General features: G+C 45.6%; 1 protein-coding gene across 2 annotated transcripts in view; it reads right to left on the minus strand.

Moving 5' to 3' along the window:
* Positions 1-16798, minus strand: part of MEGF11 (multiple EGF like domains 11) — a 1355792-nt gene that overhangs the window by 750032 nt on the left and 588962 nt on the right. For both annotated transcript variants that reach the window (XM_086957988.1, XM_086957987.1), the window contains exon 7: positions 10735-10871. In XM_086957988.1, the coding sequence (XP_086814114.1) occupies positions 10735-10871 (137 nt within the window). The remainder of the gene's footprint in view (positions 1-10734; positions 10872-16798) is intronic.

Genomic DNA, 16798 nt, shown 5'->3' on the forward strand with positions numbered 1-16798 from the left:
GCAGGCACAATTTACAATTATGGATTGAGTGAGCCCCAGGCAGCATGACTCACTCACACAGGAGTTCATGCACTGCACCAACATACTCAGCATGGTTTAAGGAAACTCGATCCACTCCCTCCCAGGCATCGAACATATATTTACCAAGGAACTCTGAGAAGAGCCTGCCTGCTACACTATTGGCTGGTGGTGTGTGTGCCTGGTGAAAGCGTGCACTGACGGCTGGTGGTGTGTGTACCTGGTGAAAGCGTGAACTGACGGCTGGTGGTGTGTGTGCACTGATGGCTGGTGGTGTGTGTGCACTGATGGCTGGTGGTGTGTGTGCCTGGTGGAAGCGTGCACTGACGACTGGTGGTGTGTGTGCCAGGTGGAAGTGTGCACTGATGGCTGGTGGTGTGTGTGCCTGGTGGAAGCGTGCACCGACGGCTGGTGGTGTGTGTGTGCCTGGTGAAAGCGTGCACTGACGGCTGGTGGTGTGTGCCTGGTGGAAGCATGCACCAATGGCTGGTAGTGTGGGTGCCTGGTGGAAGCGTGCACCGACGGCTGATGGTGTGTGTGCCTGGTGGAACCGTGCACCGACAGCTGGTAGTGTGTGCACCTGGTGAAAGCGTGCACTGATGGCTGTTGGTGTGTGTGTCTGGTGGAAGCGTGCACTGACGGCTGGTGGTGTGTGTGCTTGCTGGAAGCGTGCACTGGCGGCTGGGGGTGTGTATGCTTGGTGGAAGCGTGCACTGATGGCTGGTGGTGTGTGTGCCTGGTGGAAGCGTGCACTGACGGCTGGTGGTGTGAGTGCCTGGTGCGAGCGTGCACTGGCGGCTGGTGGTGTGTGCGCCTGGTGGAAGCATGCACTGATGGCTGGTGGTGTGTGCTCCTGGTGGAAGCGTGCACTGACAGCTGGTGGTGTGCGTGCCTGGTGGAAGCGTGCACTGACGGCTGGTGGTGTGTGCCTGGTGGAAGCGTGCACTGACAGCTGTGTGTGTGCCTGGTGGAAGTGTGCCATGATGGCTGGTGGTGTGTGTGCCTGGTGAAAGCGTTCACTGACTGATGGTGTGTGTGCCTGGTTGTTTGCCAGATGTGAGACCCTTGCTCATTGCACCATCAGGATTCAAGCAAACCGGGCCTAAGACGGCTGTAATGCCAGAAACCGGTCCCCGGGAGCTTGTTTCCTTCCCAGTGTAAGAATTGGCTTTTGTAGTTTGGTTTGCCCTGTTCCCATCATGCACTGGGACAGGAACAGACTAATTTGCATACAGCCAGGTTCTGAAACTGGGATGGTGCAGTGAGCTAAAAAACGGTGTTGGATCTAGCCCTGATCTCTTGACTGGGTGAGAGCTTTCTGCTTAATTCAGAGACTCTGTCCTTCACCACCCCTTGTTGTAAATATGGTTGAAGTAGGAGCATTCACAGCAATAGAAGACACAAATGAAACTGACAAAGTGGGAGGGGGAGAAGGGAGGGGGGAGAGTGAGCAGAGGAGCCTGATTACAGCAATAAAAACACAGATGGCAGCTGTGCACGTGCGCGCTCTCGTGAACGCAAGCTGCAGGCCATCAAAAGCCTCTGGTGGCACTTTTAAAAGCCACTTACTAAATGTTTCGAAGAGACAGCATGCGCTGCCTTAGGTGAGACCTAAAAAAGGGGGTCCAAAACACGTTATCCCACTTTTGCAATGGGTATAGTGCGAAAACGGCAGAACAGATTTACATGACATTTGTCAGGATTAGACATTATGGTGCATAAATGATCACTTTAGGTAGTTGAGGTAAGTATGGTAGCTATTGTTCAAGTTATAGGGCACTTTAACTTAGTGATAACTGTTGTCACTGTATTTTTGTGTAATGTTGCAAAATGTTGTACTGAAGTACATAGTGATGACTAGTAATTATGTGATTGACCAATGACTGCCAAAAGTTAAAGGCTGTCATGTTGTTTTTAGGTACACTTTGCCTGTGTTCTGCATTTTGCACTTAGATGTAGATAAGTAATAGAAGTTTGATATTTTCACCTAACTTGTACCACTTTATTAATGTAGCAAAAGGTAGTGAAAAATATTTATACGTTTCTATATATATATTTCTTCTTTTAATGTATAGCATATGGTATAGGAATAACACGGTACCAAAAATAAATTAAAAAAATATGTTTACTATTTTAAAATACACTATAGTATCCTATATTTTACAAATATAGTGTACCACAGTGTGTTTTCAGTTTTTAACATATTGAATTCTTTACTAAAAAGTCTACAGAGTACCGCTGTAAAACATTTTTTTAAAGTGTGCAGTTCTCCCTAGACTGATGTAAAAGTAATTGAAAATTATAAATACATTTTTTACCTATTGAAACTTTAATAAAGTAGTAATAGGTAGGGAACAACAATAAAACCTACTACTTACCTAGATCTAAGACCTTAACTCAGAACGCAACAAAAATCAGAATGCAAAAAGAATTTGCTGAAAACAACTACTTTCTTCACCATTCCACTGCACGTTATTCTATTGTACTACACTGTACGCTATTCCACTCTATTGTACAGCACTCCACTGTACAACACTCCACTTTATGCCACTCCACTATGCTATTCCATAGTATGCCACTCCCCTGAACCACATTCCACTCTACTCCACTCTCCGGCAGTATACTTTATGACATTCTACTGTACCACACACCGCTTAATGGCACTCCACTCGATGACAGTAAACTCTACGATTTCAAATTTTCTTTCATTAAAAAGAAAAGGGACTGTGGTCTCCAACCACCTCTCAGCAATCCTACTCTGTGGGACTTATTGGAGGTAAGAAGAGGTCTTGTTGGCCCCGACGGACCCTCAACAGCCAGGGGAACTGTATCACCAAACCAGGAGGCTGTATGTTTGAGTAGTGGAGAAAGGAGACTCTGCGAGTGGCCGGCTTTTTAAAATCTTTTTTTATATTTTAGGAAGGGGGGCGCATGGCGTCTCTTCCATGGACCATGCCCCGGGCCTGACACTTAAAAGAAAATGTTAGTATAAAAAAACGGGAAGGGGCGCTACATCCTCCATTTTCTGCCCTTGAGACTCCAACCCTGGGGGCTAGGCCTCTTCGTTGGGGACCGTGGGGGGAGCCTGCAGTCCCCCCCGGACCAGGCCAGATTCCCACCTCCTGCAGCAGCTGGCATTGTTTTGACACTTGGAGGGAACTGCTAATTTGCAGTTCCCTCTGTGTCAAAGGAATTGTGCTCGCTTTCCACAAGCAAGAGCATTTTTTTCTGCTCTTGCTTGTTGAAAGTGAGCACAGTTTACTATGGCTTGGCGGCAGCGGTAAAGCTGCTGCCAAGCTACAGCAAACTGCAATGTCCCGGGGTGGGCACCTCGGGACATTGCAAGAGCCTGGGGGTAGTGGGCCACCTATGGCTCCAGGAGGGGGCATTCTCCCATCTTCTGTATAGCCTTGGGGAGGTAGTGGTCCCTGGGGTTCCGCAACGGACCCCCTCCATTACAATATTTCAACTCCAGGGAGGTGGTGGAACCCAGGACTGCTGGTGGGTCGAGGGCTGAGTGAGCCCCCCGCAGTTCATTAAATATTTGCCCCAGGGAGGTGGCTGCGGAAGGGCCTCACCCGTCTCCCGCTTTTGTAACATCGATGGTTCCAGGTAGGTGGAAGTCCCTGGGGCTGGAGGGGGGCCCAGTGGGTCTGCCTGAACACCTAATTAAAAGTACCTTGGGGTCCTCGGGGCTTTGATAAGCCCTAGGAGAGAGCATCGTGCTCCCCCTCCTATATTTAGCATATGCCCCCAGGACCTGGCCCCGGCGTTATTGCAAAGCAAGCATTGTCAGGAATGGGTGGGCTTAACCCCCTCCATGCTGATGACGGCCATGGCACACAGTGCTTGTGTGCTGATAACGGCTCCTGGCCGTCATGACCGCACCCGCGATCGGAATGTGCCGCACAGGCGCAGAATCGCGGCCGCGCCCAAGGGGTTAAAGCCCCCTTTTTAGAGAGGTTTTTTTAGGGCGAGCCTGGGCAGCGCATGCGCTGCTCTGTGAGACAAGCAGTATTGGAGTATGTACTTAAAGCCCTGCCCACTCTCCACCCATATTTGTCATTGGCTATTGCCATTTCCCTTCGAAAATGCTAGCTTCTTATTCCATATTAGGCTTGTTAGTCCCTCCTTAGTACCGCCTTGTCTTCATTTGTAACCTCGCATGAGGTCTGGCCCTTTTACTTCGTTGTTACACTGAACGTCTTCTTTAGTCTTTAACCCCTTCCCTGCTGGCCCGTTTCCGCCGCTGTGCGGTAAACAAATGAACAGGGGCGGGCCATGACGAACCCCAGCCGTCATCAGCACACGAGCACAGTAGTGCATGACGGCTGGGGTTCATCATCAGCATGGAAGGGGTTAAGCACTATTTTCTTTGATGAGTTTCTCTCACTGCATGGGGGCAGGAGGGTCTTTCATGCGCAGTTGTGACCATCGGCTTGTTTAGCTTGTAGCAAACGGAGACCTCTTCAGGGGCCATGGGAGACAGAAGGGAGCAACTCAGCAATACCTTTAGCAAGGTCAAAGGTGCGTAATGTAAATTTGCTAGATCTGACATGTTTATTTTCTGAACAAACATCTATGTTAAACATGAATATGCTTTAGGTTTGCTCCTCCACTCACTTGCTAAAAAACCATGACTTCAACAAAGGGCTCTTACCCTCTTTCCTCAATTTGTTCCTCTGTGAAATGGGTCCAAAAAAGAAAAACTCTGTGGCTGCAAATGTCTCTTTGGAAACACACTCCCGCAAGCGCGAACCTGACCGGAAGGTATTGGAGCGCTTTACTGAACAGTTCTCCAGTGGCAGCTCGCTGCCCTTTGCTCCTCGGCTCAGATTACCTGTAAAGGGTGTGCATTCACCCCCAGCTTTACGTTGCTCTCGCTCATTTGCTTTTCTCCCCCTGCCTGCCACATTGCTCAGTCTATCGTTTGTTTCCCTATGCCCTCCGCGCCCCTTCCCCCACCGCGCCATCATTTTTGCTTCCCCACATCAGCACCCTCAGTTTTGCTTCCTCACACCCTCCCCTTCTGGGTTCCTTCTGCTACCTTCTTATTGCAACTCCACCACCCCACCCGACACACACACACTCACACTTTTAAACAACTATTTGTAATGCAATAGGTCTCGCATTTGTGAGAGAATCTATTTGAACTGTAAATGACAATGCCTTTTATTTATGTTCTGGTTTTCAAAACATGCCAATAGCTCAAACTCGCGTAAATGCGAGACTTATTGCATTTTAGATGCTTGCTTTTAGATATAATAGATCGTTGACAAGCGGCAGTGCTTGTGTTCTACCTGCAGGATCACCCTAAAAAATGACAGAAAACAGGGGGTGAGTGGAGTCCCAGCCAACATCCATAAAGCTGCCACTGTGCTCTAGGCCCTGATTTTGCCACCTGTGAGGCCAGGGGTTGCAAAGGCAGTGCCTGGGGTCGAAAGACAGGGGTCGCAGCTGCGACCCCTAAATGTTGTTCCTGGGGGTAAATGACGCCGTTCAACATCAAAGCAAGAGAAATACAAGTGGAAAAAAACAGCACTGAGCGAAAAAGACTGGGAGTCGATAGCCGCCTTCACTCCCTACTAAGTGAAGGCAAGAGTAAGCCGTGCGCTACACAGCAGGAAACCATCTGGAAATGAAATATTGACGCTCGCGACTATTTCCATAATTAGCCCTTTCTTCTCGGCTAACAATTGAACCAACTTATTTATTTAGAGATCAAGCAGCGGAGCTAATGAATTTCTCCACAAACAACCTTTAGTAACGACTCGTCAGGAAGCAGGCGGGCATTAGCAGGGTACTGAGCGGCTGTCCCGCCCTGAGCATCAATCTCCGGTGTCCAATAATGTCATTACAGAACAAATGCCTTCACCAATTAGACGGCGGAACGAGCCGTCGAGGCGCAGCGACGTGCCTCTTGCGTGACTGCTTGTTTTTCTGCTTGCAGAACGGGCACAGGCAGGCTGCCTTTGCAGGTGAAAGCAACATATTAGGAGGGGGGGGGGGGGGCAAGTGCCCATTCGCTGTAGATACAAAACCCATCATGACGTGATCTATCTTGCTAGTGAATACGTATAAAAATAGCACGCTGACTTCCTATATTTCTGTACCAGATACAGGCCCTTTAGGGAAGTGCGAATAACCCCAGCCCGTGTGCCTCCTACCCATGGATGTGCGCCCTCTACGGCCAAATTGCAAAATTCAGGAGTTTTTACAGAGGAACGCACACAAATGATTTCTGTTTTTGAATTGTTGGTTCAAAATGGAAACAAAACTGCATACGTTCAATATGGAAGTATTTGAGAGGTGTCTTTGCTTAAAATACAGTACAAATACCCCCGCTGTGCGGCACAGATCTTGGGTGACATCCACAAGGGGTTGTGGGATATTGTATGTATGTGCAGTTTTCTAAACGAGTAGTGCATTACTGACCAAAATCTCTGGCTGCATTTTATCGTAATGATTGTCAATCAACTGTGATTACTGAATCCTGATATAATTTGAATACACTGCTGAACCCGAGTCTGCTTCTGCAATAGCCCACAATTATATTCTTTCTCTGGTTCAGCGCGTTCAAACAAGTATTTGTTAGAAAAAAACTGGAATTCTTTAGTTCTTTGTTCTTATGCCCTTTGTTTTAATTTTGCTCTGCTTGCTCTCAGAAGCCTGTGCTTGTTTGCTCAGTTCTTGTTGTTTTATTTTGCATGCTACTCGTGTTCCTGCTTTTCCACCTCCCACACGTAAGTTTTGTTTAACTATGCAATTCTGTCTCTCTTGTGTAAGGCTTATTGATTGCAAACGTGAAGCCTTCTAATCTCCTTTGTCTTTCTCCTCTTTAACTTACTGTGGCTTGTTTCCCCACAAAGGTTTCTTTTTTTGGCACCAAAGGATATGAAATTATCACGCCTCAATCTACAAAAATATCCTATACTGTGACCTTCAACTGCTTCATAACGTTTCACCGTTTCCTTTTGCGTACTTATAATGTTTTATCATCCAGAAGAACACTAAATGGGTCAATCAAAGTTTGCCGGAAGTGGGGCATCTGTCAATAAGCAGCAGATGTCCCGCCTGCCAAACCTGTGGTTCACCTTCCCAGGCAGAGGTGGGCACTGCACCAGGTGTTTGCCAGCGGTGCCTCAGCTGGCTCTGCCAGCGGTAACCTTTGACTGACTGCCCATCCGCTATAAGGCCTTCAGTCAATGTACACCATGATGTCCGTGCTATGGAGTGAGGTCATTCCGACCTACATTTTTCCTTTTCAGACCCACCAGGGAAAGCTCAGTGCCTCTGAACAGCAAAGGAAAGAAATTACCTCAAGTACAGCGAGAAAACCCTGAGTGAGTCATGGCCATTTTTTTCAATATTAAACTCTGACTTTGAGACTTTGTTATTGAAAAAGAATCAAAATTGCCCAGAGGACACTTCAGAAATAGAACCCACTTGACAACGCAGCTCCTTGAAGGGAGAGGTGGCAGCAGCTCTGCTGAAGGCACTCTACCTCCCTGGCAGAACTCTCTGGTTATGGCGGGTGGTCTTCTGGCCATAGAGTCTCCTGGCCTGGTTGTATGACAGCGATGCTGCGACGATTTTCAGAGTGCGGGTGCTGGTTATCAACATCACCGGACTAAAGTGCCTTGACTGTACTTTCCTTGCTGGTGATATATCATTTGAAATATTTGTGCTATAATTTGTAAATCAATCACATGCATATATTTATATATGTGCCAAAAGTCCTCTGGAACATTGTGGCCTTCTCCTTTCCACTATACGTCAGCTAAGAGGGTCACTGGTTAATGCAAAACACCCGAAACTTGAAGTCAAAGAATGTGCAGATCTCCATGTTAAAATTATCGACAGACAATTTTCAATCAAAGTCGCATGGGATGAGGCGGTTTGCACTTCAGCACATAGTAAATGCTTCAAGATTAATAAATGCCTCTTTATTCTTAATTTTCTCTTTAAACTCCATCCAGGATATGTGGGGATAGAGGGGGTCACTTTCCATACTCAAAATGTGACTCTATGTGCCAAGGATTTTGGTAATAAGAACTAGAACAAGACTTGCCCAAATGTTTGCATAATAGGAAAGTGTATCTTTCCCTGGATAGGATGTTGGTAGTTGCTTACCTACAAGAATTACACAGCCCAGTCTAGTTAGCTTTATGATTACCAGGATCTGTGGCTGTTGCCAGCAACTGGCAGCAGCTTTGACTGAAGTGAACCTTCCAGCTTCTGGGCTGTGAACGCAGTCATTCTCATGTACCTCAAAGGGGTTGTATGCATATAGAATGCCATGTTTTCCAGTGGTTTACTTGACTGTAGCCAGCAGAACTCTTGCCTACTATCTTCATAAAACAACTCTAGGAATCCAGCTGGCTATTCTGTGGAGCTTCAGGCTGCACCGCCATCTTTGTTCTGCGCCCTGTTTTTGCTGACAGCCCAGAGTTTCTTAGGTTCCACCGTCATCACTGAAACAAATGCACAATTCCTTTCCTACCCGGCTCAGTGTACATCTAAACATTGAAGGTTGCACCCCTATTTCACAACTAAGACTACTCTGCTTTTTTGTGGTTTGCAGTACTGGAGGCGACATCCGTGAATTGCGTCTGGGCTATTGTTAGGTACGGTTTTGGCAGTGCTCACTGTCAGACCTTACCCACATTCTTTAAACTATAGGGACCAGTTAGCAGTAACAAAGGTGAGACTGAACATGTTGCCTATTGGTCTTGACACTAGTTACTGGGTATGTGAGTGAACAATGAGCATAAAAAAACCTCCTGGTCAAGCAATCAAGGCAGAGTTGAAGGGAGGGATGGCGAGAATTGACTACAGTACAGTAGAAAGGAATTTTTTACACAGCTTACATTACTGTGCAGCCAGAGTTATTACACCTTAATAAACTCTCCAAAATAAGAGTGCAATAGAGAGGGATAAGGATACTAATATTTCAATAGTGTAGGCATGAAAGTTCTAGAGACCTGGTGAAAGACAATTTTAAGTATGGTTCACGTTTTACGTTTCACAATTCACTGTAGGTACTGTTCTGGATGTCTCTGATAGGAGACAGCACGCCTATGTTATGCTAGGAGAATACACCTCTAAGGATAGCTCTGGAGCCACCGGAAGTGCTTACCATCGTTAACACTGAAGTCTTCGAAGTTTACCCCGAGCACTCTGGAGAGAAGGCACAGATGTTAAAGCCAAATATATCTGCCGGGGGCTCTAACTGATCCTCTCCGAGGTTTTTTAATCCTTATTTTAATGTTTTGTAAAATAAGTCTATTAATCCAAGTTAGTAAATTGTCTAAAATTCATTTATCTCAGTTCTTAATGGGCCCAGTTCCCATGAACTGTCACAGCCAATATCCCAAGAGCTACTAAAAATGGTCAAGAAATGGCAATACCTGTGGGCATCTGGAGTACCTCGTTACTCCGCTAATGGGCTTTGCCAGGTAGCAAATTCTGCAGACAATTAGACTTTGGCTACCTCCCTGCTAAGGTTAGTGACTACCCAGCTATTGCAAGGAATATCTGGGGTCCCTAGTTGCTATTCACATATGATCAATGGCGATGGACAAGAATAAGACCCTCTCAATGGTTTCAGAAATGAGGTCTGACACACACCCCAAATGGAAGGTGGTATTCTAATCCTGGTAGACTATAAATTCCTTTGAACCACATTCCAGCTTGTCAGGGTCAAGAGGACCCACATTTAAAGGCTTTACTACTATCTAGGAATGAAGGTGGCAATAGGTTAATCTTACCCCAAACCAGATTGGGCCTGAGGTTTCCAGGAATTATGCAGTACAGTCCGCACAATCACAACGTGGCTCTCAGCGGTCAGGGGCGGCTCTAGGCTCATGGCGGCCCTGGGCAGTGAGCGTGGGTAGGGGCTCCCATAGGAACGCAGGCGCGGAGGCCAGTGAAGGGGGGGTTCAGGGTGTTTGGAAGTGGAACAGAGCACGAGGCAGCCAAATCCCTGCCAGGGGCCACCACACAAATATGTATCCATCCTCAGAGGATTATTATATTAAGGATATATATTGGCACAGCCCCTGGGGTTTCGCGGCCCTGTGCAGGTGCACAGCTTGCACATGCCTAAGGCCGCCCCTGCAGCGGTGTAGTAAACTAACTTGAATCACACCATTAGGAGAAAATGTGGGCTACTTGCTGGTGACACTAGAATTTACACAGGAGACCTCATCCAACCAGTACAGCCACATTCATTTCGTGTGGGTGACCAGTTTATAATTTTTGAAAGTACTGCTCGTGAGATTGGGAAACTAAATTCAGAACTGATGTAAGCAAATGGGTTCTAATGAGGGTTGTGCATAATTATACTTAACCTGCATGAGATGTCACATTCACAAAATTGGGATACTAAACTTTTTTATTCTTTTCACGTTCGCCTCTTAAAAAAATATCTGCTAATTTGGGATTTCAATTCTGCAAACAGTTTGTAAACTCTTTGTTTCAGTGAAATGAGTGAAGAAAAACTCCTAAGAGTGTTTCGCTTCTTCAGCAAAAACTAAAATCCAAAAAGTCAATCTGCTTGTTGTTTAAGTTTCAAAAGAAAACTATAGTTATAGAGTGCAGACGTTTTATCACTCAGTTATACAATAATGTGCAGAACTAAGTCTTACTAAAAGACGGATCCGATGGCATTTCTTACCTACTACAGCCTGAAAACCGGAACTAAGAGGCTGTTACCTTTCTCCAGTGTATCCGGCTGCGCACTGACACCTTCCCGTCACGTGGTCACACTGCCCTCCGTGGTGGCAGGGGCAATCCTGGCTGCAGTTCGTTCCGTATTTGCCACGAGAGCAGGGCTGGGCACAGACAGCTCCCTGCAAAGAAAGAAGACAAGGGAATCGTGATACTGTAACAGGAGGACAAGAACTGTAATCGCAACATAGAAAGTACATTTAAAAATGTTCGTTTACACTCATAGTAAGCTGAAGCAATGAAAAAAAAGCAGAAAGTTTGATCTTTGAGGCAGGGGCGATACTGGTTCAGCTGAGCAGTGCACCAAGCACATGCTGGAAATAGGCGCATGCTCAGGCACTGCCGCGGTCCGTGCAGGTGACAGCGGTGAGGTCGGGTAAGTGGGATTTCGAGGGACGATGCGGAGGGAAAATTAAATAAATAATTAACTTTCCCTTGGCATCGTCCCTCGAAACCCCCCCTTACATGGCCCCACCTCTGTTACCTGCACAGACGGCGGCTGCTCAGGCACCCACTGAGCATGTCGAGTTTAGTGTTAGCAATAGCTAGGAAGCTGGGGCGTACCGCAGACCACAACAGCCCCCTTGAAGCAGGGGCCACCAGGTCTTCACGGGGTGCTCCTTCCGTTGAAGGCCAATACACATTTCATACATTCCAACATTATATAAGAGAAAAGTAGGAGGTTTAAAAAAATAATTTGGAGAATGTATTTCCCCCATTGACTTCTATTGAGGCCTGAATCGGGTCATTGTTATGTATGGGACTTGCAAGAGTGCTGATGCTGGTCGAATATTAGAATGTGGCGATTCAACAATGCTATTCTTAATGACACGAAACACAAAGAAACGCTTGACACTGCCATTAAAGATTTCTTAATGATAAACAAGAGAGGGGATACCTCAGACACCATCCGTTGGGAGGCACTAAAATCCACCATAAGGGGACTTATCATAAAAATATCCACTGCAATTAATAAAAACCGCACCGCGGCCTTGTTGAAGTTAGAAGAGGACATCTCACAACTCCAGCGCAAATACCTGATGGGTAGAAACCCAGAAGACCTAACTGAACTGTCCAATCGAAAATATACCTATAACAAACTTATCAGTGAGAAGGCGGGAATTTGGCTGGATAGGAGGAAGCGTTTTAAAATCTGTGACTCAAATAAGGCAGGAAAGGGGCTAGCGGCTTATCTTAAATTTAAAATTAAAAAAAACACCATTACTTCCTTACTCGATGGGAATGGCACTCCTAACTCTGATCCCACTAAGATTGCGAACATTTTCAAAGACTTTTATGAGAAACTCTATGCTAGGAACATACACGTTGACAGAGAAAAAATGGAGAAGTACCTCTCAAATTGCACACTTCCAACACCTACGACCGCAGAAAGGGAATCCTTGAACGAACCGGTCTCTGAATCAGAGGTTATTGCCGCGATCAAATCCCTCAAAAAGGGGAAAGCCCCTGGCCCTGATGGCTATACAGCACCATTTTATAAGACCTTCGCCCATATTCTTGCTACCCCACTATTAGAGGTCTTTCAAGAAATTAGCACCACAGGAGAGGTTAAGGGAACTATGGCTGAAGCCGTAATTGCAGTAATACCCAAGGAAGGCAAAGACTCTAAACTCCCTAAAAACTACAGGCCTATCTCGCTGATAAACTTGGACTGTAAGCTCCTGGCCTCGATTTTAGCAAGACGCATCCAGAAGGTTCTGCCGTCCCTAATACACCCATCACAAGCGGGATTCCTGAAGAACAGGCTATCGAGTGATAACACTAGAATTCTGGCTCACGTTATTGAAAAGGCGAGACTCTTATCCACACCCACCGTAGCAATTACATTAGACGCTGAGAAAGCGTTCGACAAAGTAGACTGGACTTATTTAAATGCTGTACTACACAAATTCAACCTGGGTCCTCTATTCACTAAATTAGTCATGTCCCTCTATGCCTGTCCCTCCGCTAGAGTAAGAGCCGGTGGCGCTTTTTCCTCCTCCTTTAGTCTAGAGCAAGGCACTAGGCAGGGTTTTCCCTTGTCCCCGTCCTTATTCCTCCTGGCAATTGAACCCTTTCTGTACTATATAAGGGAAAATTCCGACATTGCAGGAATTCGGTTCGCAGACTGTACAATTAAACTCACGGCCTACGCTGATGACGTATTGGTCATGAGTGAAAAAGCTGATAAAGCTATACCAGCATTACTCTCCACAATTGAAGAATTCTCAGGTGTATCCGGATACTCCCTGAACAAGGATAAAACTGAAGTGAAATTATTAAATAACCTGTGTGATAAAAACATCCTGGGCGACTCCGGACTTACCTGGCAGCCGAAGAGTTTTAAATATTTAGGTTTGGAATTTGAGAAGGATTTGATAACCACCCTAAAAATTAATGAGGAGATACTCTATAAAAAAAAAAAACTATTAGATGGTTGGTCACCGAAATTCCTCTCATGGTGGGGTAGAGCGGAAACGTTAAAAATGATGATCAGTCCCTTGGTAAATTACATGGCGTGTATGCTCCCCATGACCTTCACGGAGGATTTTCTGCATAAAGTAGAGAAGTCGTTCACGGACTTCCTGTGGAAAGGGAAGAAACCGAGAATTGCCATGAAAAAATTGCAACTTCCAAAGCTCAAAGGGGGTTTAGGTTTACCCAATTTCAGAAACTACCAAACCGCCTTTCTCTGTAAACAGGGAGCTTCCTGGTTTGCCGAAGACCCTAACTATACGCCTTTATGGATTGATATTGAGAGATCCATTGTGGGCAAGGCCCCACTTTCTGCTGTGCTTACAATGGACCTCTCACACCTTACGAATTCTAAATACATAATGCTTAATACCAAGAGAGCTCTTTTGCGATTAGATCGCATTCACAAGACTGGTCTGCAAATCCACAATTCATCTTCTGCATCTTTATGGCGCAACCCATCAATTAAAATCAACGGCTCGCCCGTCATATGGGACCACTGGTCTGATAAAGGTATCAATGTGGTTGCAGATCTCCACGAGAATAACATGCCATTGCCCTTCTCGACTCTGCAGGCTAGGCACTCCCTAATACCGATTGACTTTTACGCTTTCCTGAAGCTAAAGTCAGCTCTATCCACACGAACATTCAAACTAGCGACACCTTGGCTAAAATCTATGCTCCCTCACTTTCACTCCTCTGGACATTTTGTCTCAAAAATATATAAACTACTTGCACCAACACCCAACAAATCGATGAGGCGCAATGAAATCAAATGGGAATCAGAACCAAACAACACTGGTATAAGCATAGACTGGGTCAGGATACATGCATCAGCACTCACACACAAGGTCTCGCCGATACTATCACAGACCAAGTATATGATACTCAACAGGGCATTCTGGACCCCGCAGCGACTATTTAAGGTTGGCCTGCGAGACACACCGACTTGCGGGAAGTGCTCATTAGACGTTGGTGATCTTCCACACATGTTATTTAATTGCCCTATCCTTCACACATATTGGGCTAAAATCTTTGACTACATTGGTCACACATTTGCCATACATCCTGCAAGGGAATTCATCTACATTATCCTGGGAGCCATAGACCCACTATTAAAGAGAGACCATGACCGCCAGCTTCTGGATCTCTTTCTGACATTGGCATGCAAGGTGGTCCTATGCAATTGGAAATCAGCGGCTGAGGCCTCTTTCAATGCCTGGAGGGAATGGTTGTCCTGCATTAAGGGCACTGACAATCCCGCTCTACACTCGTCACCATGGCAAGTCACCAGCAAAAAACTATGGTCCACCTTAGATCAGGCCTCCTTCACCTTCGACCCACCATGAGGTACTACCTGATGAGATCGATACTTAGTAAAGCCAGGGGTGCCCACTGCACGAACTATACTGGGTATGACCTATGCTCATGGGCATAACAGCTTTAGACATACTGCGCAGGGACGATGAAGTATACATGGTATTAAATGGCTGGATTTGGATGGTGGGCTTTACGGAACTGTGTACAATAGTAAGAATGCAATGATGGTGTATTATTGTTTATTTAATATCACCTCTTTTACAGATCCGGAATGATGTTTAATTTTTGTTTAATATACTTTACTTTCCTTTATTTCATGTATTGTTTTATATGTGCTGATCCATGCTTGATTACAGCATCACTCCAATATGATTGTGAAAATACTGATGCTTTATTGCCGTTATCATTTCTGTTATTGCTCAATAAAAAAGATTTGAACACAAAAAAAAAAGAATGGCAAATACACAGTTGTTTATTCATCAACCAATTGTACACATTTATATTTCTTTCTGGTAGCAAGCACTCTGGCAAGAAGGCTTGTTTCTTGTTTCACTGACTGCCTCTATCTGCTCAGAATGAGAGATACCCCTTCCTCCCCCCACCACCACCCTTTTACCTAGCTGCACCTTGAGGTACGCATTACTCATTCTAGAACAGTTGTTTTTAACAAAGAGGGAACTCTTATTGAGAATTTGAAAATATTTCGAACGTCATTACCAATAAATCCTGCACACTTCAACTACTCAGGTCATCCAAAAGCCGTCTGCGAGGAGGGGGGACTTTGCCTTTTTCATTGCTTCTTGCGCCTCATGGTGTTGCGATCTCTCCGGCTAAGCAGACTACTTGCAAGATGCCCTTAAATGACATGGGCACCAATTGGGAACTGTGCAGAGTAGAAGTTCAGTGTGGAAGTCTGTTCCGCCACTCATTAAAGGTCCAGTGTTCCTGCACCTGGATTTACTGGGCGCTGGAACAATGAACCCGATATTACTGGCCAGAAGATCCAGCATATAGAATCACTGTCGGAAAAGGCTTCATTGTAGCCCAAACGTCTTCCATGGCCCCTGCTCAAAACTCTAACCATGGCATGGAGGAGAGTTCATGCTCCCCCTTGCCAGCCAACATTCTCCACTGCTTTCTTCACCCTCCTCACCACTCCCTCCACCCCTGCCTTACAACAACCCCTTTCACACTTTTACCACAGCCCCTTTCACACTTTTACCACTTGCTGAAAGCAAATGGTAAATATATGCTAAATTCCACCAAAAATGGAATACCTGGTGGAATATAAACTGGTCCGCACCGTATGCCCCCATTCTGTGGGATTTAACTCGTAATCTTACAGTACTCATGTGTTGTTAACACACAGTATTGGTAATTACCGGTGCACAGTTTGCACCCCGCCAGTACTGTGCAATTTGTAATGGGGCAATGGAGGGCTACTTAAACTTCTTGGGCATAACCCAACCGGGATGAAAGACCCAGACAGTTATCAGATCCCACCACATCTACAAATACACAACAGCGACCCTTCACCACATTTTAACTTCAACAAAAGACAGAGAATTAAATATTCCATCAGAAAGTAACAGAGAGAACCAGTGATTTTATAATGTATAACCATTAGTCTATTACTTTCCTAAACCTTGAGTGGCCTACACTGCATATCTAGCAGAAACATTGCTTTGTTTTATTTTCTTTCGGCCAGATTCATGAAACGAAAATCGGCTCGCAAAGGGCCAGATTCTGAGAATCTGGCCCTTTGCGAGCGCAATTTTTGCATTTGGGATTCATCATCCCAAATGCAAAAATCGCTATTATAGAAGTCGCAAATTTGCGAGCAATTGCATTTAAGGAATCTCTATTTGAGATTCCTTAAATGCAATTCATGATACATTTAAAAAAATGCGAATTCGCAATTTCGAGCCACTATTTACCGCGAAGTCAAACCTCGTGGTAAATAGCGGAGACTTAGAAAAATGCATTTAAGTGCATTTTTCTAAGTTGTATGTTGGGACATGTGTGTGCGTAACACCAGCGTCCACTGTCATTTCAGGAGTACAACAGGGTGTCCTTTGGACACCCCTGCACCCTTGAAATCGCAATATCAAAATGCGAATCGCTAATTGCGATTCGCCCATTGATATGTCTTCCCATTCATTCCTATGGGCCTTTAGGCCCATAGGAATGAATGGGGGAGTTATTCCTTATTGCGATTAGCAATTAGCTAATCGAAAATAAGGAAGCTGTAGGA

This window comes from Lissotriton vulgaris, chromosome 2_1 (genome assembly GCF_964263255.1).
Source record: "Lissotriton vulgaris chromosome 2_1, aLisVul1.2, whole genome shotgun sequence".
Lineage (NCBI taxonomy): Eukaryota > Metazoa > Chordata > Amphibia > Caudata > Salamandridae > Lissotriton > Lissotriton vulgaris.